Source organism: Salarias fasciatus, chromosome 7 (assembly GCF_902148845.1).
Source record: "Salarias fasciatus chromosome 7, fSalaFa1.1, whole genome shotgun sequence".
Lineage (NCBI taxonomy): Eukaryota > Metazoa > Chordata > Actinopteri > Blenniiformes > Blenniidae > Salarias > Salarias fasciatus.
In genome coordinates this window covers 19,987,882-20,015,579 of record NC_043751.1, presented here as the reverse complement: position 1 = coordinate 20,015,579, position 27,698 = coordinate 19,987,882, and the positions used below count along the sequence as shown (strand labels likewise).

At 43.0% G+C, this 27,698-nt stretch overlaps 3 protein-coding genes across 3 annotated transcripts; 1 reads left to right on the top strand and 2 right to left on the bottom strand.

The window, feature by feature from the left end:
• Positions 1 to 71: 71 nt before the first annotated feature.
• neil1 (nei-like DNA glycosylase 1) lies at positions 72 to 4,688 on the top strand. The gene is made up of 10 exons (XM_030096462.1): positions 72 to 380; positions 992 to 1,477; positions 1,556 to 1,675; positions 2,674 to 2,782; positions 2,869 to 2,956; positions 3,813 to 3,934; positions 4,013 to 4,040; positions 4,113 to 4,180; positions 4,257 to 4,464; positions 4,555 to 4,688. The coding sequence occupies exons 2-10, from the start codon at positions 1,023 to 1,025 to the stop codon at positions 4,602 to 4,604; spliced, it is 1,248 nt and encodes a 415-aa protein (XP_029952322.1). The 5' UTR covers positions 72 to 380; positions 992 to 1,022; the 3' UTR covers positions 4,605 to 4,688.
• On the bottom strand, positions 4,636 to 11,918 carry man2c1 (mannosidase, alpha, class 2C, member 1). Its single transcript, XM_030096461.1, has 26 exons — positions 11,740 to 11,918; positions 11,244 to 11,369; positions 11,035 to 11,158; positions 10,884 to 10,954; positions 10,626 to 10,803; positions 10,359 to 10,548; positions 10,083 to 10,189; positions 9,893 to 10,003; positions 9,514 to 9,606; positions 9,291 to 9,407; positions 9,121 to 9,216; positions 8,892 to 9,037; positions 8,480 to 8,603; positions 8,205 to 8,326; positions 8,023 to 8,108; positions 7,799 to 7,945; positions 7,632 to 7,711; positions 7,463 to 7,557; positions 7,270 to 7,374; positions 7,028 to 7,184; positions 6,771 to 6,914; positions 5,599 to 5,708; positions 5,438 to 5,517; positions 5,222 to 5,364; positions 5,036 to 5,139; positions 4,636 to 4,948 (listed from the first exon to the last, which is right to left on the bottom strand). Exons 1-26 carry the CDS (start codon positions 11,838 to 11,840, stop codon positions 4,837 to 4,839), a joined length of 3,069 nt encoding a protein of 1,022 aa, XP_029952321.1. The 5' UTR covers positions 11,841 to 11,918; the 3' UTR covers positions 4,636 to 4,836.
• Positions 11,919 to 17,661: 5,743 nt separating this feature from the next.
• On the bottom strand, positions 17,662 to 27,088 carry ca12 (carbonic anhydrase XII). Its single transcript, XM_030096191.1, has 9 exons — positions 27,025 to 27,088; positions 26,668 to 26,688; positions 23,562 to 23,741; positions 22,524 to 22,666; positions 20,220 to 20,315; positions 20,075 to 20,138; positions 19,812 to 19,969; positions 19,528 to 19,654; positions 17,662 to 18,893 (listed from the first exon to the last, which is right to left on the bottom strand). The coding sequence occupies exons 1-9, from the start codon at positions 27,086 to 27,088 to the stop codon at positions 18,241 to 18,243; spliced, it is 1,506 nt and encodes a 501-aa protein (XP_029952051.1). The 3' UTR covers positions 17,662 to 18,240.
• Between the last annotated feature and the right edge of the window lie 610 nt (positions 27,089 to 27,698).

Sequence of the window (27,698 nt, the reverse complement as noted above, 5' to 3'; positions counted from 1 at the left end):
CGCATACATATCCCATCATGCATCGCGTTTCACTCTTCTTCGCCTGAACGTTTGCATGACACGGAAGTTTACTGTTTGTTTGCTTTTGACAAATTACTGCACGACACGGCAAAAGCGTCCTATAATTCATGAGGAAAATGCATTTTTATCACTGGAACCAGACGCGAACACGCTCAGTTCGTGAGTCTCGCGATATTTTCAAATGAAAGCGCGCCACGCGGTGATTGTACAACTTGTTTGGTAACATATTATGAAACCAGCGGTGCTTGTGTCTTACCTGCAGCAGCACGCTGACTCTTGTGTGTTCCGAGCACAGCCGCCCTGCACGGTGCACAGTCTGGGTAATATCATTTCAGGGTGAAGTCTTCTTCCTGCTGTAGGTAAGTCGTGCATGAATGAATGAGTGAATGAATGAGTGAATGAACGTTTTGATCTCTGCATCCTCCACTGGTCTGAAACCCCCCTGTGGTTAGATCGGGTTCGTCAGTGGAGATCTCCTGGGACTGCGATCTCCCTCGGGATGCATTATGTTTCGTTTAGCTAGTGTGGATTAATCGTAGTGGATTGTCATGTTCTCTGTTGAGGCTTTTCACCACATGTGCTTGATTTTTTTTTATTGTCTCTCAGCATCTGGACTGGGCCCCTTACTATGGTGACTTGATAAATCTAATCATCTTTATTGTGCCTTCCACTATTTTTATTGCTGAGCTGTTGATGTTCAAATCATTGACTAAAAGTGAAATGTCGTGCACTGTTGAAATGCTAATTTTCAAGTCTTCCTAGTAAACATATAATTTAACCATAAATAATGACAATATTCTCCTGTCTCTTAATGCATTGTGGGTACAATACATTAACGTAGGGAGGATGGGTGGGGGTTAGGGGCCTAGTTGCCATCCCCACCCTGCTCCTGCCTGAACTTGCTTAAACAGTTTCCATGTTGTAGTTATGAATATATTTCCTGATTCAATCTGTGCTTCACTTTTTGCAGTTGCATCGCCGTTTTGCTTGCTCCGGCTAAAATGCCTGAGGGACCAGAGCTCCACCTGGCCAGCCAGTTTGTGAACAAAGTGTGTGCTGGAGTGGTGTTCAGCGGTCCAGTCATAAAATCTGAGGTCAGCAAAAGTCCAGATGTGTCCTTCAGCTGTGAGGCGTATCGCATCACAGCCGCTTCCAGAGGAAAGGAGGTGAAGCTCACCCTGACGCCCATGAAGGCCGACGAGCCAAAACGGAGAGCGAAGGCAGGGCAAGCGGATGAACCCATGGACATCGTCTTTCGCTTCGGGATGTCGGGCTTTTTCCGCTTCACGGGAGAGGACGAGCTGCCCAAGCATGCCCATCTGCGCTTTTACACCAAAGAGAAGCCCTGCAGAGTGCTGAGCTTTGTGGACGCACGCAGGTTTGGCAGCTGGCAGCCCAACGGGACGTGGCAGGCGGGCAGAGGGCCGTGCATCATGTTTGAGTACAAAAGCTTCAGGTTAGCAGTGCTACGCGTCGCGTCGTCCACCCAGCCATGACAGCACTGTCACTGTAACTGATCCGATTCTTTTCACAGGGAGAATGTGGTGTCACACCTTTCTGACCGCGCTTTTGAAAGGCCCATCTGTGAAGTCCTGCTCAATCAGAAGTACTTCAATGGCATCGGGAACTACCTGAGGGCTGAAATCCTTTTCAGGTGATGAACATGCACCAGCAGGATGAAGGCCTGCATGAGAAACACGCACATCCACACACACTTGGTTGACTTGTTAATGGTTTATTTTAATTGTAAAGCTGTCAGTGAGCCTCCTCATTGTGGTACATACAGGACTGTGTGGTCCTAAGCGAAGCTGCTGGTGTCCAAAATGATATTTATTATGAGTATTTGTTGATTCTATAAAATACCTTTTAAGTCAGATTAATCCTTGCAGTTTTTCTTGGTGATTAGTTCTCTAAAGTTCTCATCTAATTTCATATATCAGGGTGACTTCGGGCTCAGCATTGAGTGCCACAGAAATCCCTGGCTTGTGTTAGATTGCCTTTCTTGTACAACAGTAACCCATCCATCAGATTCTATTGGAACTTCATGAAACAGTATATTGCTCTAAAATAAGAAAAAATGCAGAAATGTCAGAGTTTGAAAGGGAGTGAATTTCTGAGGAATCCCCTCTGGTGTGCCTTGTGCTGACTGGGTGGGATCTCACTCCACCAAGTCATGAATGAAAATAGAAACACCCACATTTGGGCCCCTCTGACTGGAAGAGTGGGATGAAGATTTGCGGTAATTCCGTGGTACGAACCACAATCACCCCCTTTGTGTCAGACGAGCTAGTAAAATTTTTTGATGTGAAGTAAAATCTCAATTTCAAAATAAGTTGAACATATGTAAATATGGTAGCCTGGAATTTTGTAATCCTGTTGGCTATAATGAGCGTCGTTCTCCTTTGTTTCCAAAAATCCTCCTGCTCCGTTTGAAACTGGCCTTTATAGTTTTCTTCAAAGGGTTGGAAATGATTGTTATAACAAACAGAACCAGCATCGACCCTCCGGAAGTTGAAGTTAAGTTTCTCAATAATATTTGAGTGGCACACATTAAGTTTCCTGTGGAAAAACATAAGTGACTCAGTGAAAACAACACACACTTTGTTCGATAAAAGAATGGGCCTCAAGTACAGGGTCCCTTTGTTTCAACAGGTTGAATATCCCGCCCTTTGTCTCTGCCCGGACTGCACTGGAAGGCCTTGAGTCAGAAGATTTATATGAAAACATGAAGCCACTGAAGAATGAGACCGCAGACATCACGGTGACTGGGCCCAGACACAAAACACGTTTATTCATCCGCAACTGAATCCAACCATTGTCTGACAGCGTGTCGTTTTACTTCCAAAGAAGGGGGTGAGGAAGAAGAAGGCGAAAGAGGAGACGGGCGACCTGCTGAGACTCTGTCATACGGTCCCTCTGGAGGTGGTGAGCCTCGGTGTGTGTACGCTCTGCTGAAGTTTCAGTTTGATTTCATGTTGAATGCAAGGCTTCACTCACATCCAGAAATAACTCTGAGTCATGTTTGGAGAATTATCTGCTTATTCCTAACATGGTGATTTTTCATTTGATTTATTTCACATGAACTGACATATTTCAAACCTTTTTTGTTTTATTCTGTTTAACTTATGAATCACGAAAATCAAAAATGGTATTTCAAGCTATTTTATCATTTCATAAAATCTGTGTTTTCATTTTTTTTTTTTTTTTAACAGAGGTGATTATAATCATGGTTGAAATGGTAGAGCTGATCGTCTTTACTTTGGGAGGTTGAGGGTTTGTTCTTCCATCAGTCCATGCATCGATGTGTCCTTGAGCAAGACATGAAATCCCAAATTCAATCTCAAGGGATGAAAGCACTGAACTCCACAGTCATCACGAATAAAGCTCTTAATCTGTTATATGTTTAGAAAAAATTGGTAAAACAATGAGCTTTTTCTAGCCACTTTTCTTCAGATGCACCTGCACAGACTAAAGAATGTAAGACTTCAATATTGGAATTGGAACATTTTACTTCAATTGTATATAAAAACAAATAAAAACTACATGGAATATGTAGCTTACTGTCATCTTCACCATAAGAGCTTGTGCCTCTCAGGGAGCTGATAATTACATCGAAGTCCACTCTGTCCATTAACCGTCGTCAAGCAACCCCACCAGATGATAACAGAGGAAAAAGTCCCATAAACAAACAGTGACAGCAAAACCGAGCAAATCATCCAGAGCAAACACAGAAATGAATTTATGGTCATTTACAGCTTATGTGTGGAAGTCACCTGTGTTTTTTGTTGCAGGTGGAAAAGGTTACGACCCCGAGAAGGCAGACTACTCTGCCTTTCAGGCCTGGCTGCAGTGTTACTACGTGGACGGCATGAAGTCGCTCCGGGACCACAACGGCAGGACCATGTGGTTCAAGGTGAGTTGTCAAGGAAATTCAGGTATTTTAACCCTCGGATTATTTTCGGTATTGATATATATATATATATAATTTCAGGGAGATCCTGGTCCCTTGGTACCAAAAGGTAAATACTGTTTTCATGAGGTTGAACATCTCAGCTGAATCGTACCTGACAACTTCATGTTGTTCCTGTAAGACTCCAAGTCACCCAGTCCAAAGAAGAGGATAAAGAAAGAAGACCACGATTACACGGATAAGAAAAAGGTAAGGCCGACTTCGAGTGTCTTGTTTGAAAACTGGCGACTTGTGCCGCTCTAAACCCAAAGATGGATTTCATTAGGTGGCCAAAGTCCGATCTGGAAGCACAACAAAGAAAAGCACCATCAAACGGGAAAGCGTGACCAAGACGCCCAAGAAAGAAAAGAAGGATGCTGACAGACGGAAAACCAAACCGACCAGGAAAAAGACTCCGGGAGCAAACGCACCACAACAGGAAGCAAAATCTGGCGAGCGGAGGAGGAAAACCAGCAGGACGCAGCCCACTGACGGTCAGAGCCTGACATTTTCTCAAAATAACATTTCTCTCTCATTTGGAGTTTTTATTTACAGACCTGGAATGCATTTCCTATGTCTTACAGGAGTCGCTGCTTCAGGCCCACAGAGGAGAAGTCTGAGACTGTCCAGATGAAACACTGAAGCCAAACTGTCTGGCAAGGTTTTTATTCTTTTATACTGTAATTTTCTTTTTTAATAAAGTCATTTCTACAAAAAATGTACAGCAGTTTTTATTGATTTCATACCAAATAAAGTGATTTTTTAAAAAATGTAGCTTTAAACAACAGCATCAGATTTTTAACCTCTAAAGAGAAGGTGTTTTTGGTCATTGATCCCCCTGAACCTTTGTAATACAGAATATGAAATTACAAGATGAGCAGAAGTGTGATGATCTGAAAGGGAGTGAACTTCAGCGTGATCCCTCCTGGCGTGACCTGCGCTGGCTGGGTGGAGTCCCGCCGCTCCAGGAGATCGCAACTGCAAAGAGGGTTTATTCTTAGCAAGCAATCCAGGAAAAGTGACTTCAGACAGAAAATCGAATGCAATAAAAAGAGAAACACCCACGGCCAGGCCTCTCTGACGGGAAGGGCGGTGCTCAGGGTTGCAGTGACGCTGCTCCCGTGGGATTCGTACAGGCGAACCACGAGCGCCCCCGCTGTGTCCTCAGCCTGTCACCGCAAAAAAACAGCAATTGAATCAAAGCGGCTTTTCTCTTTTTGAACCGGACATCACTCGGAGCTCTGCCGATACCTGTTTAACGGTCTCGAGTACGACCGCCTCGGCGCTCACGGAGAAGGCACTGAAAGGCGCGGAGTCGGGGCTGCAGTGGAGGAACCTCAGAGGGTGGTTGAGGTTGTACGCACAGCGGATGACTGAAGCGTTCTGAAAAGAGCCTGCACAACAAAAAGAAAGCATCACATCACTTCTAAAGACACTTCAGCGTATCAGGAGTCGGGTCAAACGTACCTGCATGTGGCATGATTGCATACGTGAACTGATGAGTTCCCATGTCTGCAGTGGCGTCTGGGGCCTTGGGCGCCCTCAGCCTGAAACAGAAAGGACAAAAAATATTCATATTCAGTGCAGCTTAATGTGTGCAGGTTTATAAGAACAGCGGGAAAGCTCACAGGGAAAGTGTCATTGTGTTCTTGTGAACAGAATAACCGTATTTGCAGTCGTTCAGCAGAGCGACGCCAAAGTTATGCTCCGACAGGTCGGCCCATTTGTGACCCCAAACCTGAGTGAAAACATGAAAAGATGAAGCAGATTGTTTCAAAAATAAAATACAGCACTGTGCAAAAGTTAGGCACGCTCAATAGAAATGCAGCTACATCATGCAGTACCAACAAGAAAACACGATTGATCCTAACGCACAATGATCTCCATCATACGGATGGATCTTCCAAATGTGTTCACATTCTTCACTTAAGAAGATGATGTACAAAGATAAAATAAAAGTGAAGTTCTACTTCTGAAATATAATTAAATACATTTTTAAATGACTTTTTGACATTTTTGATACACTTGTTATCACATTGTTAGCTTATTGGAATACTCTGTAAACAGTAGAAATCCTTAGTAATGAGACAGACCATCATTTAACTGGTATCAACAGTTTTGATTAAAGACCTAATTTTCTAAAGAAAAAAAGGCAATAACCTGGCTCGATTTAGATTTTTGAAATGGAAAGTTTTAAATCTAGTCAGTCATTACTGATGTAACTTAAATTTATCATCTGTGGCTGCGTCAGCATTGACTAATTTTCCCTGGATTCGCTGTCACTCTGAATCATCATCTAACGTAATGAGCCAGTTTTAAGGAGAAGAAAGTTGAGATGATAGTGTTTTACTGAAGGGATTACATGTAAGAAAAACACTGACCAAGAAATACTCAGAGTACAGATGCCGAACAAGTACAACTTGTGCATGTGGTGAACGGTATGAAGCACTATCTGAAGGTACAAAGAAACTACGAGCTTCACATCAGCATCTCAGTCTGTTTGAGGCTACATGAAAAAAAACACCCACACAGTAAGACTCCCATTAAAAACATTCAGCACTTTTACAGAGAAAAGAACTGAGGCTGTCTTGGGTGGTCACATAAAGTACTGATATAAATTCTGTTTATTTAAATTCCACTGTAGTTATCAGGACTTCACGAATGTCAGTGCTTTTGCTTTGCCATTTTAGGTTTTAGACTTCGTACAGTACTGTATAATATTGCTCCTGTTTGGAGACAGCGTCAGCTTTCAGGTCTGAAACTGAATCATCAGGATCAATGCTCATCAGCAGAGACAAACCTCGAATCTGGCCCAGTCCCATGAGGTGTTTCTGTGTGTGGGTCTCTGCAGATGGCCGAACTGGATCTCGTACGTTGCGTTGGGACTGCGCACTCGCACGGGAAACTCCACCTTCAGGAACTTGTGCGACTCTGCCCATTGCACCTGCGATCAGAACATTGGAGCAATGTGTATTTTTGAATTTGATATTATTTCCTGTTTTATGAGATTCACCGATTGTGACAAAAAAAACAAAAAAAAAAAGCCTTAGTGTGTACCTCTGTGTTGAACTTGATGTAGGGACAGGCGGCATCCATGACGATCTCTTGAGTGACGGTGCTTTTATCACTGATCCTGAGGGTGAAGCTTACACTGCCCTGAAGGCCCCCTGAGGAAACCACCTGGACCGGCTGCTCCGCCTCCTGCAGCGGCTTCCTGTCGAGTTACATTGACTGTTATATGTGAATATGCGTCAGTAGACTCTTACGTTCCATGTCGGCGGCACGAAGACGGCTGAAACCTCGTCTGAAGGTGATAATCCATCACATCCCAAGCATCCCAGTACAGAGGGACGTCATCAAATAGGACAAACTGGTTCCCAAAGGAGCCGTCAGAGATGGTTTCTCTGCAACGGATGAAACAAAGACATGCGCATCCTAACTAAATACTGTCAGTTCCAGTAAAAAACAAAAATCTGAGTGGTCTTAAAGTACCTGTTTGAACTGATTAAATTCAGTGAAGCCAACGTTCCGTCTTTGTTGATGACGGTCTGTAAAATCCCGTTCTCCATGAGGACGGTGCCGTCTGCCTGCAGCGAGACACAGCCGTCGATTAGCCGATTCAAGTGACGGGAACAAAGAATCAAATGACCCGTTTACGCACCTGTACAGTGACAGAGACCGGAGTCAGTGGCTGCGTGGGCTGAACAGGAGAGACGCCGATGCTGGGAACGCTCACCAAGGCTGCAGATCCACAGATAGCAGACTATCAAATATCTTGGTTTTATTTTACAGGGTTGCAACTCAAACGCTGCTTCTAATCAAACATACCGAGGTCAGGCTTTCCTTTGCCGTCTGGAATCTGGATGACTTCAGTGCGCTCCCACGGCAGGGAGTTAAAAACGCCGAGGGCGCTGCCTTTTGTACCCAATACTTCACAAGCAGCGTTCAGAAGAGCGGCGCCGTCACGACGGATGTCTAAGACAGGGTGGAAGAGCGTCACACTCCAGCACGCCTCTGTTTTAAATGAACATCTGCTGTACGCCACGCTTCACCTTCATAGTATCTGAGCGCGTCGTCCACGACCAGCTGAATGCAGCTGCCAGGGATCACATCGTGGAACTGGTTCAGCAGAAGCAGCCTGAGAGATGGAAAAAAATTGATTTAGCCTTTTATGAATGATAAAAACGCACAAGATTTTTTTTTCCTCCTCTTTTTAACAAACTTCAACTAAAACCTCCAGAGCTCCCGCAGCTTTTCGACAGGATACAGGAACGTCCTGTCGCGGCACAGCGCCAAGCTGCTGGCGACCTCAACATCATGGATCAGAGCCTCGCACTGACGGTTTCCTCGTTTTATCTGGAGAAAAATCATGTTGTAGAAATGATGAAATGATTGAATGAATGAAATCAAGAAAATCTGTTGTTTCTTCTCTCTCTTTGTGCATCACTCCCAGTTTAGTTTTCCCACAATTCCCGAGAGGATTGTGAATGGGTTTTCAGATATTGTTACCTGTGCCTGTGTGGTGTACGTGCCGTTGTGCAGCTCCAGGAAGAGCTCTCCGGTCCACGTGCACAACAGAGCCGAGTCGGCGTGCAGCTGAGAAAACAGTTTGGAGGGAGTGGACATCTGGACCCTGAGGAACCATCCACAGAGGTGAGTAACGTGACTCAGGCTGACTAAAACATGAGTGCATGCAAAAGTAAGACGTCACAATGACATGAGAAGACATAACTCATATCCCAAAATTTACTTAACAAGCCTGAGAAAATGGGTCCTGCCCAATCGATGACCAACCTTTTGACAAAGAGCAGGAAAAGTCAATCCAAAGTGTGTGACTGTGTGTGACTGTGCTTAAGTTTACGTTTCCGTTTGGGCGTGGCCATTGTGGACTGATGAGTATGAGAGCAGGACAGGAACTGACCTCGGGAGTCCATCTGTGTCCTGAACGAGGCGCAGTCTGTCCAGCATGAGCTGAGTCGGCCCGCCGCCGCCGTCCCCAAAACCAAAGAGCGCCGCGCTGTGGTTAGCTCGGCCTTTGTCTTTGTTGTTCTTCACAGTTCTCAGCAGCTGCGGGCAGAGTGAAACTTTACATCAAGCTCTCCGAATGACTCAACATCAAGCATGTCAGGTTTGCAGTGGCCTCAACTCACTTCTTCGATCTTGCCCTTCATCTCGTAGGAATTTCCAGGAGGGAAGTGCGTTAAAACCTGGGAGCCGTCCAGACCTTCCCAGAAAAATGTGTTGTGCTTTGAGAGAAGGTGAAACAAAACTGAAAGATGACATTTTTCAACTTAAGCTTTTGTGTGCACTGTGGACTTACAGGAAAGGTGTTGACTAAATTCCAGCTGAGCTTCTGTGTCAAAAAGCTGGAGATCCCACAGCCCTGCATGATCTGAGGAAGCTGAGCCGAGTAGCCAAACGTGTCCGGAAGCCAGAACTGAAGACCGGAAACAAAACATCCTTTTGCTTTCCAAATGTTATTTTCAAACACAGCATAACACGAATTTGATCTGAAATGATCTAAGCATGCTGAACAGTTTTACCTCTTTGCAAAGCATCCCGAACTCCTGGTTAAAGAAACTCTGGCCCTCCAGAAACTGTCGCACCATGGACTCGCCTGAAGGCAGATTGCCGTCCTGGAAAGAGCAATGGATCACGACTGCAGCTTGATCGAGAAATTATGAAACGAGAGCAAATGGCAGCAGGAACAGCAATGCTCCTGGTGCATCTTTAGAAACTCAAATGGAAACGTTTATTTCAAATATTAACTTTCTGTTATTGTCTTTATAATTTGGGCTCACAAATCTTTCTCCCAAACTTTTTTTTTTTTCCAGTTTAAATGTCAAGTGTACTTAATTAACTGACAAAACCTTTTACTCTCATTTCTTTTGATGGCAACAATATTTCAGAGATTCGATTTACCATTTCCACCCACGTTCCTCCGACGGGAATGAACTGGCCTCTCTTCACGAAATGCTGGATTCTAGAGAAGAGTCCCGGGTACCAGCTCTTCACCCAGTCAAACTGCTGAGCCTGCAGCACGACAACACAAACTGTTCAGCGTGTCAGCGGACCGATTTTAGATGTGCGTAAGCATGAAGAAGAGCCGTACTGATGAGCAGGTAAAAACAAACTCGGGGTTCTTCTCCATTAAATTAACCGCCGTCACCCAGCTGCGGCCACATTTGCGGATGGTCTCTTCATAGGGCCAGAGCCACGCTGCGGAAAGAGAGTTCGGAATGAGAATGAATCGTCCAAGAATATGCACTTTCATTAGATTGTTTTATGGATGTATTTGGGAAACTGTTGTTTCCTGTAAAGCACTACACGAACAAACTTTGCTTGATTGATTGATTGATTGATGACTTGATTGAATAAAAGTCCAGACCTGAGTCTATGTGGCAGTGGCCCATAGCGTGGACAGTGTGCTGACTGTCTCCGTTCCGCTGGCTGAAGAAGTTCTGAGCCAGGGTGTGCGCTCTGGAGAAAGAGCCGGGATCAGAGGGCTCACAGAGGTTGACCATCTCATTGACAGTGAAGAGAGCCTGGTATCCTCGCTGCTCTCCTTCTCCAAGTTCCTGGAATGCAAAAATGCCAAGATTATAGTCCACCGCACTCAAAGTTCACATTCGATATACCTTTCAGACGAATGTACCTTAACAATGTCAACAAGCATCTCAAAATCAGTCAGGAGATTCCTGACGTCCCGGTTAAAGATCACCAGCTCGGCTCTCTGTACGGAAAACTTCCTGTTTGGATCTGGAGCTGCGATCATGGATCCCTGACCAGCTCCAAAGAGTCCGTTACAGGCCATTTCCACGTAGAGCGTGACACTGGATCAGAGAGAGAAATAAAAGTTACTTTAATGTCTAAATGTTGAATAGGCAAAGCATTCACACACTCTAGAGCTGACCTGTGGGGTTCATCTGCTTTCAGACAGTCAGACAGAATGTAACTGGTCTTTTCACCTTCTTTAGTCAGACCCTGCAAAACAGAACACCGTCAACATTTAACGCATCAAAAAACATATTTATGGGGCACAAATAAAAGTGCTGCGACTTTACTTGCACAGGCTGCCCATCTCTCCAAACCATCGCTTCCCCATCACTTTCCCACCGGAGATGGACCTCCTTTCCTCTCCAAGACTCCGGGATTTTCAGGGTCACTTTGAACCAGCAGGTCCACCATCTGCAAAGGTCATCAAGGTCAGATTAATGTCAAAAGCTGCATAAGATCTTCCTGCGACAAAACCTGCAAACAGTAGGCCACTCACGTTGGTCCGAAGGTGTCGCTGACTTTATAAGGTGAAAAGTTCTGCTGACAAGCTTCAGCGAACGTGATTCGTTTAGGAGAAAGGAAAGAGGCGAGAGTTTCCAGTGGGCAGGAGTCTCCATAAAGCCTGCAGAGAGCAAACATTTATCTAAGCCTTCATCACAAGCTCAAGGTATGCATCCTCCTGTCTATTCCCATGACCTTGCACAGACTGGATTATGTGAGGATTAAGGTTCTGAAGCTGCAGGTTTTACATGATGGACAAACAAAGCAATCTGTTGGAGCTGCCCTTTGCACAGTACTGTACACACAGACAAAACTAAAGATGCATTGACTTTTGTAATATGATATTGGGTAGATATCTGCACCACAGTCGAACAGAGATAACTTATAAGTCAATATTAACTTTGCAGGGTATTAAAAAGACATTAATGAAATGAACAGCAAGCAGCTGTTCTGTGTATCTGAAGCGCCTCCCTGAGTCTCTGCAGCCTTACCGTCCCCTCAGGTTGCAGTCAGTGAAATAAATGTCAGAGATGAACTTCTCGGCTCGTTCGAGCAGCGTGCGCCGGTTCTTCAGCACAGGCTGGTGAAACATCTCCACACGGCAGCTCGCTTAGCAGGTGCAACAACGCGAACGGCGTGCTGGGCACAAAGCGACACGCTACACTGAGGGTTCCAGCTGAGACCCGGAAGTACATGGAGCGGCCGGTTGCAGTTTCAATAAGTGTCCGCGAGATGGCAGCAACGCTCAACGACAAGAAAGAGCTCAGGAGTCTGAGAAGGGTTTGAGTTCAGAGGTCACCTGCAGCCCAGCTCCATCTTGAGTGAAATACTGCCATAATAACCTTTAAATGTAAACCTTAAAGTTTCCATTTGTTGTATCACAGACTACACATAATGAAAACGGCCATATTGTTTGCAAAAAGCAAACAATTACTTCGGAAAATAGTGATACCTGCCAAAGCAAATGACAGTGAAATCCCCCCCTCCGAAAAAATAAACAAAACAGTCTGCTGATGTTGTTGCATTATGCATTTTTTACTAGTCCCCATAGTAAATTGCACTTGCTGAAATTTCAACAATTTATTTAAATTCAACAGATCTCAGTGAATGCGAGATGTCGCGATCACCACAACTTGATAAAATTGCAAGATTGTGCAGAATTCACAGAGATTGGTTGGATTTAAATTAATTGTTGAAATTGCAGCATTACAACTTCCTGGAGGAACTGGTTTACACGCTCACTCTGACAACATGATTTGAGACTGATGCTTTAAGCTTTCACTGCTTCATCTCAGCTCAGTGTAGAAATTGTAAAGATAAATTACCATTTGAAAGTTTCTACAATGTGCTTGGTGGTTTAGGAGGCTGTATTGGTACCAGTTTTGACCCACAGGCCTTATGTTTCACAGCCCTGATATAGCTGGGCATTGTTTTTTTGTTGTTTTTTTTTTAAGTCAGAAAGTTCAGATGGATGTTGTGTGCCTGTGTGTGTGTGTGTGTGTGTGTGTGTGTGTGTGTGTGTGTGTGTGTGTGTGTGTGTGTGTGTGTGTGTGTGTGTGTGTGTGTGTGTGTGTACTTGTACAGCTATATGTTGTGAGGACCTTTTGTGAGGACATTGGGTTTTTAACCTTACAAGTGAGGACAATTGTTGCAAAGTGAGGACATTTTTGCCGGTCCTCACTATTTGAGAGACCTTTTTTGGCCTTTTTGAGGGTTAAGACTTCATTTTTAGTTTAGGGTTACAATTAGGTTTAGGTTAGGTTTAGGGTATGGGTTAGGGTTAGGCATTCAGTTTTGATGGTTAGGGTTAGGGTAAGGGGCTAGGAAATACATTATGTCAATGAATGTCCTCACAACATATAGCTGTACAAACATGTGTGTGTGTGTGTGTGTGTGTGTGTGTGTGTGTGTGGGGGGGGGGGGGGGGGGGGGGGGGGGTTCTGTAGTTTCTGAATATAAGTTGATGAAAAGCCTATCACTCCCCAGGCTGTATGGTGTCTACAGCCTTTATTATGCAAGTTTTCTACAATTCATTCTCACTCAAAATTTTGATCTGATTCCAGTGTAATTTTACTACTAAAAGGAAGCATCCACCTTGTTCAGTTTTTGGTCTTAGTATTGTGCTATTTTTGCTCATTCCAGACTGTGAGAAAGAGTGTGGCTGTCTCTGTGTGTTGAACTGGTAACGTGTTCAGGGTAAACCTGTTAAAAAAGATAAATGGATGTAATAGTACAGATCAAAGTTGAAAACATAAATGCTTTATTGACAGCTGATATTTACACTAGTTTTTACATAGAGAAATAACTTTACTATCACACAAACAAGAATACTCACAAAGCAGGTCTACATAAAGACACTTTTTGTACATATCCTTTTGGGGTACATAAAGAGAAGCAGCATGCAATATGCAGAGAAGACAAAAAGGGAAAATGTCAAGAAGAATACAAGCATTGTGCGGAAGAAGCTATTGTGATGTGAGCACCACACAATTTTCTCCCCTTCTAATTACTTTATTTTTATCTCTTCAATTATGTTTAATTGTACTAAAGTGTGGGTGGAGAGCGCTGGCATACTTCAGCAATACTGAGTCAACTTCTACATATCGGTGCAGATATCTGGTAAAGTTCAGTCGGTTAGCAGCAATGGTTGCTGTTAAATACATCTAAGGTTTGAAAGATCTGTAAAAAACTCTCTTTTAAAAGTCAACATTGGTGGTCTTTCTTTTTTTAGAGAAATCTAAAATTAGGAAAGTCAACCATTAATAAATCCAAGGCTGTCATTGGTAAAGTGTTGAAGGAGAGTTGCTGCTGACTGTCTGAGCAGTTGGATAAGTTGTACTGTTCCATATTGTGATATTAATTTATATGTATTGGTTCTACGATTGTGTTTTGTTTTGTTTTTTTTACCAGATCTCCCCTGCAAAATAGATTCAAAACTAATGATGATAACATTTTTCAGGTTGAGTTGAGTTCATACAGTAATAGCAAAAAGAATGTCAATAAATATTCCCTGAACAACAACAAAAATACTTTTCCAACAACATGAAGTCAGGGACAACTTAAATGTCTAAAACAACGTTTTGATAGATCACAGTCAGAATAATGAAAGGTCTGAGAGGAACTTGGTGAGAATGTCATGAATGGAGGATGAAGTGACCTCCCAGCTGTACAGGCTACACTCTCTCTCAGAGGGTCTTGTGATCTGAATGGCGAACCGGGGTTAAAGGTCATCCCACGTGTAGCCTGGAAGCACAAAAGCCTTTTTTTTTTTTTCCCAGCATTATTCACAGCAATGAAGCCGTGTTTGTATGCAGCTAAGCACCCTCCTATTATAAAATCCATGGAGCAGATCTAAGTACAGGGTTGATGAAAATGTGGCGTAGCCTACCATCAGCGATGCCTGTCAACTCCTATCCACCTATTGTTTGGACTGTGGTTGGACTTTCTCGCATGGTGGGAAGCCCCGGGGGAACGGGCGCCACGATCGGACGTGACCTATGACTCTCAGCAGATCCGCTCTGAACTGACCGTCTTTGCCTGGGAGCTTTCGTTCGGAGGTCTCCTTAAGAAACTCAGCAGATCATGTCAGACAAGGGGAGGGTGATCACAGAGGACAGCTGTCCCTCTCGATATCAAGAAGTGGTCGTACAGTATGAGACGTCCGGCGCGGAGGTCCGGCGCGTTGAGCTGGCCACAACACAGACTGTAGCTCGAGAAAAAGAACTCAAAACCTCACAGCTGCATGCACACTTGACGGGACGTACTTAAACACTGCATGCTTCCCCGAAATGCCCAAACTGACCCCGGGGACTATTCACACACACGCACACACACACACACGCACACAGAGAGAAGAAGCCAGCCAGCCATTCTTGAGCTTTGAATCAAACCCAGATCAATACTCTAGACTCTTGAACCGTACTCGTCTTTTTCTCCAGCGCTGTATGTCGCAGTTTTCCTTTTGTCCTGCTCCGCAGCAGATCTGAAACACAGAAGAACAACGGGGTTTTCTTTGAATTCATTCAGCTTGTTGTGGTGATTCAAGTGTTTTCTCTCTGGTAAAAGAAATGGTTCAAGTTGCGGAGGAGGGACAGTCTCTCTGGACAACCTTCTAGTTCAAAGGTCGCAGTTCTCATTGCTTTGCTGTGTCCTTAAATACATCCAGCACGTAGGGATGTTTTTTACTTTCAAACATTTCCTTTACCTGGTGTTATTTTTCAGTGAATATAGGTGAAGAGAGGAAGACGAGAGAACCATTTGTGAAAAAAGCAGCGTTTGACAACATTTAATCGCAGAAACTGACCACCAACCATCTGAGATCACACTGTCACATTGTCTTTTCACAACCACAAGTGGATTATATATTACTAGCCTGAAGAAACTGAAGAGGCAACATGATCACACCAATGAAGATCAAGCTTCAAAGCACATTTCCCCTTCGGACGCAGCTTCCAAGTCTTAATATATTAATGTCATAATTCTTCTGATCTGCGTTTATGCTTGACCATGAGTCATTTGGTAGAAAACATTCTCTGAAGAAACACGTCTCTTTTCTTTTTTAATTCCACCTCGTAGTAAATGTTACATACTTGTTTAAGTTTTATAGCTTGGTTTCCACCTGTTTGTTTATTTCACTTCCATCTTCCTCACATTTGGTTCCTCTTCAAAAGGGAAGAGGAAACTGTCACTTCCTTTCATCATTCATTTCTAAAAAATGATCATCACACAGTCCTAACAAAGTAAATATCTAAAGTCATTTCATATTTGCCATAATGTTGTGAAGATCGTTATCTCGATTTGGGGAAGCTCCTTCATTACTAGCTTACTGTATCCTCCACCAGTCACTCAGTGACACAAACCCAACAAATGTTTTCCAGGATTTCCTCTGTCATTTTTAGAAAAGCCACAATTACATGAAATCGGTTCATGATTTATACGGCTGTCAAGGTCAACTAAGAGTGGCACAAGTGAGTGTATACATTCCCAAAACCCCGTCTAATGAGGACACAACCCCAGTAAACTCCTTATTTCTCAGAACGACGGGTCAGCTGAGGTTAGTTCGCCATTCTCTGGAACCACTTTCGATCCATATGTTTACTTTATATGAGCTATGTATATTTTTTATTTGCTCTCTGAATTCTTCCCGTCTGGTACATTCAGACACACAAGCATCCCATAGAGAAGTGAGATACTACCCCTTTTGAGACGGTCGACATTAATAGAAATAATTGACCAGACAAGCTTTTCTCTACCTTAAAAAAAAGTTATTCAGTGGTTATTTATGAGTTTTTAGTAAGCAGTGTAATCCCTTGTTTTCTTCCTGTTACCTACCTTTTTAGCCTTAAAAGGCAGCACAGTAGAGAGACCACCAGGGCGAGGCCCACAGCAGAGATTACCAGCACCGGAACCAGTAAACCTGCAGAGCACGAAGCAAGAGGAGCAGAATAGTTTAGAGTGTGTGCGTGGTTGCATGTGTTTGTGTAGCAAATTATTGAATTATTATTAAAGACAATAATGAACTAATTGGACCTGAGTTCTGTGTTATTTATTCTCGAGTGTTACTTTTTCATTTAAACTGAAACCCAAAACAATAAATAACACAAACAAAAGGAGTACGGAAATACACAAGAACAACATACCAGTGTTTATCCAAGATAGGTCATCTGAGTTGCAGAGAAAAAAGAGAGAAATAGTGAAAACAAAATTTACAGAGTGACAGACGGCCCAGATGTGGTACCAAAAAAAAAAAAAAAAAAGGCTTGAGTCTAAATGGGTTTCATGGTGAGCAAAGAAAACAAATAAAATCACAACAACGAGACATTTTATACGAGAAACCAACGTTCACAAGTGAGGAGTCGTCTGACAATATTCTTTTTAAGGCCTTTTTATGTCAAACTGGCTGGATGAGAGTCTGTTCACCGAATCATTTAACAATTTATTCCATCTTATATTACAACTTACACAGAAGAACATAACTAACCCTGAGGAGTCATCATAAATGTAAGAACACAGTGAAGCCTCCTCACTGCACTCGGATGTCTTGGTATGTACAGAATCTTCTAACCTCTACTTCGGTCGGAAAACGCAACTCTATGCTTCACATACTGTTCTGTACAAATATAGAAGTCAAATGTATGAGTGTTAAGTATACTGTCCAGTCTGTATACATGTTGCTTCCCAGCTTTTCCCTCACACGTTCAGTACATCTGCGATCCTACAGAGAAGAAATTTGTTAAAGCAAATGATGATTATTACTGTACCGTGCAGGGAAAAAAAAATAAATGTTCATTTTTTTATGCATTTTCTCCACAAAAGTGTCTTTAAATGCTCCACTTCCGTAAATCCTGAGTACAAAACTACTTGTAGGAAAGACATTAACCATGCATGATTTCAGTATGATGCTTTTATTGAAAACAGTATTAGTTTGTTTACTTGTTGAAAACGTGAAATGGAAAAGAAACATAAACTGTAGGAGAGAACAGGGATGCTGCATACAGTGCTTAAGCTCTGGCGAATTCCTTTTTGGTTTAGCTGCATCTCTATATTGTGATAGACAATAATTACTTGCTGAGCTCCACAATTACCATGCTATAGAACTGAACTTGGCATCCAGTGTGACACCATAAATGTCTGTCAGTCATTTTCGGTACTTCTTGTGGCCTGAAGCATACAGAGTCTTACGCATGAGACACGTGCGTTGAATCTTTTTTTGTTTTGTTTTTTTATGCATTGAAGACTGGTTATGTATCTGAATACATAGCTTAAATAAAATATACTTATTAAATATTAAAGCAAAACAACCTACAAAAGTATTTGTGGGACAACATAACTATGTGCACATAACTTTTTTTTTTAAATATCAAGTATATTAAGCAAAGACTGTTGACAGGAATGTTGCAAAGAGTTTGGAAATCAGCCTTTCACTGGGGAAACACGACTGATGTCTGCTACACAAACTGACGACATGAGTCTCAACTATGTCGGGAATCTCTCTAGTCTTCCCACTCCATCGGCAAAAGCCAAGGATGTGGATAGCCCTGGGTGTGTAGTTTCCTGGAAGCAGTGGCGGGAGAGAGGGCACCATAGTTTGTCTTTGCAACATTTTGGTTCATTGATGTGGACGTCTTCCTCTGTTTCATCAGGGCTTTTGTCAACGAGTGATCCAACTCGACAGCCTCATCCGTTGGCCGTCCTCGCAGAATGTGCCTGACGGTCGCCAGAGCCAAGTCTGACCGACAGTCCAAGTAGCTCTTGAGGTTGAGCTGAGGGAAAACGGCGTTTCTGAGAGACCGGACCAGCTGATTTTCAGTGTGGGACTGTCTGAGCTGATGGAAAACGCTGTGTTCCAGTGAAACGTAGCACAGCGGGTCTTCAGCCGGCCCCAGCTTTCCCACATAGCGGTTGGTCTGGCTTTTCTTCAAAAGGGATGGATTCAGCATTTGTTGCTGGGATTTGGCCAGAGTCTCACTCTGTTGGTTCTTGAGGTTTTTCTTCTTTCCAGCATGAAGCGTCTCCGAGCCACTTGGCAGGAGTTGATACAACCCTTCATCAGCCAGGTCCGCTAGGTCCCCCACCATCAGCTGCTGAACGATATGCTTCCTCGTGAACGGGGATGTGACTGTAAGAGTGCCATGCAGTCCTCTGCCTGCATCAGACACAGAGCCAATGTTGTTAAACATCACCACAAGTGGGAGACTCCGCTTGGAACGATGGCGGCGGGCCTTCGCGGCCGGCATGCAGCAGCACCGTCTACAGTCAAACACTAAAAGCACAAGCCAGCGCCTCATGGCATACATTCCCCCTCTGCCATGTCAAAGCATGTGTCATTAGGAAAGCACAGTTCTGAAAATGACAAAAAAACATGCACATTGATAACACACTGCACGGGCCTTAAATGCCACACAGAGCGGTGGACCAGGAAACCACTTAAAAGCACGTTTTTCAAGACAAATTTAAGGGCGGGAGACATTCTGGGCATGTCGGTGGTGCGGTTTGACTTGATGGGATCCTAAAAGATGGCCTAGATTCAAACAAGCTTGTCAATCAACTTTTAAGATGATCGACAGAAACATTCAGCCACAAGCAGGTGACGCCAAACAAGCCAAAAGCCAAGTGACAGACCTGCGCTGCACCCAAGAGGAAGTGGCCACAAATCGCCCAAACCTGTCTTTTAGCCTTTATTAAAGCAGCTCAGCAGCAATATCATGGGTGACCTTTGCACTCATGCTCTAACACTGAAGCTATTTTCAATTTTTTTTTTCCACGAAGACCATACTTACCTTCTTTAAAAGATACCAGGACGACGCGACTGTCGGCAAGCTGTGGTTTCCTGTAGTTGCCATTCAGTGGCACCGGGGCCGAGTCCTGAACGTGGGAGGAGTACAGCGCCGTTGCTAAACTGAGAAACTAAAAAGACAGAACGCGACAGAAGAATGTCAGACACACAGCTTTTCCAGACTGTGCTTGAAGGAGCATTAAAATATTTAGAAATTTTATAAGTGGCGAAAAAAAGACCACGTTAATTTTAGACCAGTTCAACAATAATTAAACTTTTTTCAAGCACCTGTTTGCGTGAAATTGTGACATGATTCCTAAACAGCGTCCACAGCACGCTGGGGTAGCATGGAGGAGTCGTCAGGGAGCCGTCGTAGCGATAATACTCATCCAGCCGAGACGGCAGCAGGGCTCTGACGTTGAAACCCGGCACCTGCACTTTCTGATCTGGCAAATGAAATGAAACAAATAAATGTGGTAGATGGTTTCTGGGTTGCTTTTTACTTTATTTAGAGCTCCAGTGGTCAGAGCTGTGCAGTGTTCTCCACTCACCTCTGTATTTGATGCCATTGATGAATTTCAAAAACTTCTCATACGCTGGATTGAACTCCCCAACCTGCATGGGGAACAAATTTGGTGTTTAACTTTGGTAAAATGAAAGAATTTCGACACCGACAGGAACTCTGCACAGGCTCACCTCAATCAGGACTCCCAGCACTGCCAGCCCGTCAGATTTGTCCACAGCCATCGACATGTTTGGGTACTTGTCTGAATTGTAATGCACTACATGCATCTGTAGAGGGAAAAAATAAAAAACGGTTGAAAAAAAAAGAAAATATGTTGAAACTGTTGGCGTTTTATATCCACACAGTAATGTGACCCATTTTGGTCAATTGTGGTGCCATTGTGTTTCCAGACTGCGTTTCGTCTTGTGAATTCAAGTTTAAAATTTGCACCATTTTGGGGAAAACTTCAATTACCATCATTTAGCCATCCTAAACAACATGTCATCAAGAGGCTGTGGTTGTGGAGCCTGGAAACACTTGAAAAGATGCGAGGCACTGACGTGTCCGCTCGGAGGCTCAGGTCAGGCCGCAGCACCTTCCTTGTGGCTGCAGCTGGTGCACGGGCACGTAAAAGCTCTCAGGTCGCAGCCGTTTCAGCATATACACACTGTAATTCTAAAGCACCCAAACTAAATAAACCAGTCTTCTTCTTTCTTTTAAACTCACTTTCAAACATGACTGAGAAATCCTGGCGTTGCTTTTACCAGAGTGAACAGCTTACTTTGTGAAAAATGCTTACGGTGCTTCACACGTTAAACAGCACAGACAGACGCTCTGTTCCAGAGGAGGCTAAAAACCAAAGAAAATAATAGCCTGGTGCTCTAATCCTCTGAAATCCAGCAGAGGTAAGACATGCTGACATATTATCCAGTAATATACTGACTGAACCTGACTTATGTCCTGTCTCTGCCTTTTCGTTTGCGGAACTAGACGACAAATGGTGTTAAACTGATGTGTAGAGTGACAAAAAAAAAAAAAAAACAATTAGAACAACAGCGATCACAACTGTCTCTCCTTTACAATCTGAGCTGTGGTGGTTTGAAGGGCGACTTTTTAATGAACGCATCCACATTTACTTCACTGATAATTACAAATCAAAATGTCAGAAGCCAAATATATTTTGCCAACACTGCAAAAAGTATTGTTTATATATACAGATAAAGTCATGGTGAAGAAACTCCAGTAATGATATGCCTGTGCAAAGCGTGTGCGAGTTTCTGGTTTGAGCAGCATCAGTTCTGAAAGGTGTCTGTGGCTCTGATTCACCTGCCAGTCATGTAGCATTCAAGTCACAAAGTATTTTAAAAAATATACGTGTATGGTGTCACCTGATGATTCAGAAAGACCAGGAAAAGAGTAATCCTCCAGTGCCGCCTAAGAGACCTCATCACACTGTTTTCTTTTTTTTTTTTTTTTTTTAAATTTGTGCTGACGTTTCATCGAAACACTGAGTTCATGCTCTGTTTCAACTGAATGCTCACTTGTTCAGATGCAGTAGAAACTGACTGTGGAGAAACACTGACTGTGCCTGACGCAGTAAAAAATGTGAGAAACTGGTGTCGCTTCAAAACAAATCTGCACAACAGCTTTAGATTTGCGTGTGCCTCCAAGGATAAGTAAATACGTCTGTCCTCAGCTCCACTGTCTTCGGCCCTCTCAGCTGGTACTTCTCGTTTTGCCCTGAGAGACCGGAAGGCTCGTTCTTGTCATGCCATGTGCTTTGTAGTCAGCGCGTTATTGTCTTTGCTCCCGCTGAAAACCACTGCAGCAGTCGCGACTTTAAACATCACACGTTGGTTTGACAAAAGTGAGCCTGTGAGTCAGAACTGAGGGCAAATCCAAACCCAACTTACAGGCCTGTCTGTCTCCGCAAAGAGAGGTCTGTCTGAGGTGGCGGTGAAGACAGAGTCCTTTACAGGTAGTGCCGCAAAAATATCACGTAAAACGTAGCACACATGTATAAATGCATTACGCACAGAGAAGTGTGATTATAGAGACACGTATATCATTATGAACACACACAAACCAATAACATACAAGACCTGAGACACACGCAAGTCATTTCACTGCGATAATAACCCCCAATTATCATCATTATACTATTTGCAGTCATGTTTGACACCGCAAGGCATCACAATACAGCTTCCTAAAGATCCCTTTTACTGATGGAGAGGGGTCAAAAGGACATAAATTTGACAAAGTTGAAAAGTAATTTCAGCTATTTTAAATTCAATTAACTTTTCTATTTTTGTTTTCCATAAATTGCAAATACAGAAGTCTGAAATTGAAATATGCATCACTTAACATTTCTAAAAACATATTCCGTAAAATTACTGCAAAATTCTTAGTCATTTTTCTAGGATACATTTTATTTGCGAATTATTTGCTGGTGCAGCTCCCCGGTCCGGACGCTGAGAGTGGCCGAGCGTGTTTACCTCTGCTGCATACTGCCGACTGTTGACCGTGTGCTCGGAGCCTGCGGGCCGGCTGGAGGAGCCCCAGTGGAAGTGAAGCTGAGCTGCAGTGTAACGGCTGGGCAGGCCGGTCATGTGCATCCTAGAGGGTAATGAAATCTGCACTGTGGAACAGAAAATAAAAATAAAATCTCAGCACATTCCGCAAAGCAGCGGGGGTATCGCCTCAGTTCACGTCAAGATATCAACTTTATTTAAGCTGAAGGGGTCAGCATCTGCTGTCAGGGTGGCGGAGCTACATTTAAGGCACTTAGCGACGCCGTGACGCAGGGCGCGTTGCTCACGTTCGTCAGCATCTGATGAATGCTTACACACGAGAAACCTTAGTCAGCTCTTCTCAAACACGCGTCACACTGATGATGCCACTCAGCCTGTGGTGTTGAGGACCCTTCACTTACACACACATTAGCATTTGTCTGCTGTTTGTGGTATCTCTGCAGTAAATATTGTATTTTACAGATTTTGTAGCGAACTTGCCTGTTCAGTTTCACACTGATTTTCATTGAAATCGCAGGAAATAGCAGTTCTTAAATATAGTTTATAGTTGTTATCATGACAAGTCAAATCTGAAAAGTGTTTGGATATATCATGTTAAAGTGAATCTAGCTTTTTTTTTTTTTGCTAAATCCCAGCAGAAACGGCACAAATGACTAATCTTTACTCTCATTTCCTCAGAAAAAACATCCAGGCTTTTCTTTCGAGGGCAAAGCCAGTTAAGATAATAAGACAGTGATTTTCTGAAAATTGCTGAGGCAGATGTAAACGGAGCATCCTCCTATCATTTTCTGAAGGCTGACCCAGAAATTATGCCTATGCTTTTACGTTCGACTGTTTCTAATGAAAAAGTCGAGCAGATATCGCTTTGATTTCAAAAGCCTGCAGATTACAAGGCAAAGAAAACACAACTCTGTTAAATATTTGCATGGTTTGATGCAGTGAAGCTCCCTATAGGAGACAACGGTTGAACATTTTTTGTTTATTTTCCTGCTAGATACCCACCAGAGTGTCCATTATTTCCAAGGGTGAGCTGCTCGTTGGGCGACAGGTTGTAGTTATGAACCTCAATCGGACGCAAGGTTGGATCAAACCTGAGCAGGTCGGACTTGATGTCTATTGGAGACTGGAAAGCACCGCCGCAGTAAGGATAATGCTTGGACCAGTGGTGCTCTCCTTCTGGTCCTGCAACAACATCCACCACATCCAGTAAAACATCCTGAAGGCAAATCTAATAAATCTGATCCAGTGGAAATTAGATAAATCACTTTTGGGACACCTGAGAAAGAGAAAAGCTCTGCATATTCTCCACCAAACTGTATTTTCACGTGTGAGGCAATCTCACAGATGTTTTGCCAAAGACCAGCAGAAATCACTCTAGTTTACAGACCATTTCACGTGCAATCACGGTGAATATTATCATCAATGCAGAGGGAGAGCTGGGAGAGGCTTGCGGCTCTGCCCTTTCTGTTGCAACGAGAGTGAGAAGCGGGCAGTTGTTTGCACATGCAGAGAGACAGTGAGAAGGCGGTCTCTCTCAAAATGAAAGGTTTCTGTAAAGCACAAGACGCTGAAAATCACCACATTTATAGATTGAGTCATGCAGTGACCTCAGCGGCTTGAGGGTGTCTGTCCATAACATGTCTGCAAAGATAGTTAGGCTCGCACAGCTTTGGAAAGAGAAAAAAATGCAACAAGAGGAAAAAATAATGACTGAAAGGACCACCTGGATGTTTTTTTTTGTTCTCTGTAAGTGTGAGCATCCTCATAGAGATTCTCAAACACTAAATCTACAGTAAATTAAGTAAAAATGGTGTTTTGCAGAGAATGACACTCTATTGGAGTGAAAATAGTTATAATGTTTAAAAAAAAAATGCACCTCTTGCATGTAGCAATGCATTCATTTTTGTCACAGTATCGCTACTCATTTGCCTGCAATTTCTCTAAAAAAACCAGCAATCCCCACATGCAGGATGGCCATGGTTAAATTCAAATGCTGCAGCACGAAGCCTGTCCCCAACCCGGCCGTCAGACAAGCGGGGATTGATTGTGTAAGACTTGCCAAAAGGCATCAAATTAAGCTGCGAAATCGCTGAAAATTTGTTTGGTGCAAAGTTCAATCAAGGCAAATCTTCCCTAAAATAGGAAAGAAAGTCACTCTTATGGCCACAGTTACTGACTGTCCACTTCCTGCGTGTTACACTTTGATGCAGGCTGCCCTTTGATGCTGGACCTTCGGTGGCCTCTGGGGCTCCTGTGGCGGTCCCTGGTGGAACACGCATGCCTGTGGGCAGTTTCCTAAATATGTGGCTCTTTTTGTTTATGAATTAATCCTCAAAATGCAGGATTAGCACAATTCTTTGTGTATAGTGAATTATTCAGATTTACTTCAGTGCTACAGCAAGGTGGGTAAATTATAATCATTATCACCTTTATTATATTATCATTTTAATCCAGTCGAATTTTGTTGTTTTTATCGTCAAAGAGGATTATCGAGGTGGTGATGGTTTGTATCACTTAGCTGTAAATTTATCATCACTACTAGCAAACATCCACAATGCAAAGAAATTTCATTTAATTTCTTTTCCCACTCTGATATTATTTCTTTATCAGCATGTTATCGTTAAAAAGAGCTGGCATTGTTTGATATATCATTATTTTGTACTTAATGTATATTTATTTGTACAAATAGCTTAAAACAGAACAGGTCGAATCACCACAAATACAATACTTCATAAAGCATCCTTTGTAGTGAGTCACACATTTTCCTAATGTTTCAGCTGTGGTTTCTAAATGTTCAGAAGTAACTAACCAGTTCTATGAAGAAATCAAAATAATTACCCATTAGGATCTCTCGCTCTTAAATGAGCACAATTTCACCAAACTATAATTATTTTGACATTTCAGTGCCAGTTTCCACACTCACAATAATTAGTTGGTGCATTTTTGTTAAACAGATGCCTCCTGTGCTCAGTTTAAATAGTTATTTTCTTAATAAAAAAAGAAATGTAAAAATGCAATAGATTTTTGGAGATGCAGTGACTTGGTGACGAGAGGTCATGCTTAGAGCACAGTTTATGTAAGAGACAGTCATGGTTCAAGAAGTCCCGGCTTGGAGACCTTAAGGCTGCAGATGAAGGCAGTCAGCCACTTCTGAAATGTTTTATAATTGCAGAGCAAATAATGAACTCAACCATTACTGGAGGTGACGGGGCTGATGCCAGTACTAGCTGTCTTTGCGAGTCAAACAAGGGTCACAGACGGGTTTTTTTCCCCCCTTTTTTTTCAGACAAAGAAGCACTCTTAAAAAAAACTCTTACCATGCATGTCTTATTATTGGGCAGTTTGACAATAACTATAAGAGGGGGCAACTTCTCAATTACATTGTATATGGTATCATCATAATAAAGGCTATTTTATTCTATTCTATTTACATTGTTGCTTAAAAAGATGAACAGAAACATTGGAGTCTTGGGGTCTACTTTCAGTTTTACTTGCAGCAAGGAGTTCAGCCGACATACAGCCGAGACGGTGCAGACACAAGGAAGGGTCTTTCTATCTTTTTAAAGAGGCAGGTTACAGATGTCAGTTCAGGGAAATGGGAAGATGCATTCTGGGAGGCATGGAGTTACTAAGCCCATGATCAGTTTCATGCCACAACGTTTCCATGGTCAGCAGAAATTCATGTCAGAAAAAGTCAACAATGTTCAGGACAGTTACACAAGAGAGAAGTTTAACTTATTATTTTCCATCAGTTATGAAGAAGTCAGATCATCATATAAATCATCAGGAACAGGTTTGAGGATCATTTCCTGCTGCCTTTGCTCCATGATTGATTCACTCAATTCAGGTTAATTAAAATTATTCGTCTGTAACAGATGTTAAAATGTCTTTATTGAGTTATCTCTTAGTGTGGTATTTTAAGTCCATGTACAGCACCATGAATTGCCTTGTGGTGTGATACAGAAATAAACTTACCTTGCCTCTGTAGTGCATCCTTTCTGACTCAGATGCTGGAGTGCAGCATCAGACAATTGTTACTCAGTAAAGTCAGTAAAACTTTATTAATATGGCTCACGTGTAATAAATAGTCCCATACTTTCAGACTTACCACTGTATGTCCATTTGGCACCTGAAACAAATCAAACACACCAAATGAATGGAGCGAAATCACATGCAGGGAACAATCAAAAATGAGTCAGAAATTCAGTATAGTGCACAAATGCACCTGATTTTTTTAAAAATTCATTATTATGAATCTATAAACACAAAATAAAGGAACAGAATACAAATCAAACTTTTGCACAGCTGTCCAACTAAAAACAGACATAAAGTAGAAATGATTACTCCATCATGTCAAAGCCTGTGAAGACACCTGCTGTTAAGCATCCTTCAAGGAAGCGTATCCCAAAAATGCATCAAAACTCCTTTCAACTTTCCATCCACGGACGCTCGTGCAGGACCTCACCTTGCAGGACGCCGAGCAGGCTGAGCTGCAGCAGGACGATGGGAGCGAAGCCTGGACGGTGCATGTCGGAGTGTCAGCCCTTCCCCTCGGCGCGGAGCACGAGCTGGGAGCTCCGGATCCTTCACGCCGGCTTTTATGCGCGTGTTCGCCGGCTCCATTGTAGCTCGGCATGACGTCAGAGCAACAACAACACCAGCCTCCACGAGTCACCATCACCAAGGAGAGAGACCGCATCCCGATCCCGACCGGCCGAGACCCGCATTTAGGCTTCCGTCACCTCCTCCTCTCGTGACGGAGGGCACGCGCGGTGCTGTGAGAAATGCGCCACGCGTTTCAAAAAAAAAAAAAAAAAAAAAAAAGGTGAGATCTGCACGCGCACCCACAGAGTGGAGCAAAGTTTTACAGCCACTCAACCACAACACGACGCTGATCTAAATCAAGGGAACCAATTGTCTTTCCTTTTAATTTGGATTAAAAACTGCTAATGAATCATCCAGTCATTCTGTGTTGTTAAGTGGATAAAATACAATATGACCTCTTTTTGTCAGGGCAACTGGAAAACATTTCCACGCTTTAGTGAGGTTAGGCTTTGATTCTCCACAGTTATGTGGTTGTAATGTTTGTTATGGAATAGAAGACGTTTACTCAAACAGCCTGGTTTAATATACGTGGAG

Excerpts from the sequence above, each read along its gene's own strand:
- neil1 (XM_030096462.1), top strand. The coding sequence starts at position 1,023 with ATGCCTGAGGGACCAGAGCTCCACCTGGCCAGCCAGTTTGTGAACAAA. Across the intron at positions 2,957-3,812 it reads TCTGGAGGTGGTGAGCCTCG|GTGGAAAAGGTTACGACCCC; the intron begins GTGTGTGTACGC and ends TTTTTGTTGCAG. Across the intron at positions 4,181-4,256 it reads ATTACACGGATAAGAAAAAG|GTGGCCAAAGTCCGATCTGG; the intron begins GTAAGGCCGACT and ends GGATTTCATTAG.
- man2c1 (XM_030096461.1), bottom strand. The coding sequence starts at position 11,840 with ATGTTTCACCAGCCTGTGCTGAAGAACCGGCGCACGCTGCTCGAACGA. Across the intron at positions 9,038-9,120 it reads TGAAGGGCAAGATCGAAGAA|CTGCTGAGAACTGTGAAGAA; the intron begins GTGAGTTGAGGC and ends CTCTGCCCGCAG. Across the intron at positions 4,949-5,035 it reads CCCGTCAGAGAGGCCTGGCC|TTGCGATCTCCTGGAGCGGC; the intron begins GTGGGTGTTTCT and ends CCCTCTTTGCAG.
- ca12 (XM_030096191.1), bottom strand. The coding sequence starts at position 27,088 with ATGCACCGTCCAGGCTTCGCTCCCATCGTCCTGCTGCAGCTCAGCCTG. Across the intron at positions 23,742-26,667 it reads TGCCAAATGGACATACAGTG|GACCAGAAGGAGAGCACCAC; the intron begins GTAAGTCTGAAA and ends ATGTTGTTGCAG. Across the intron at positions 22,667-23,561 it reads TGGAAATAATGGACACTCTG|TGCAGATTTCATTACCCTCT; the intron begins GTGGGTATCTAG and ends TCTGTTCCACAG.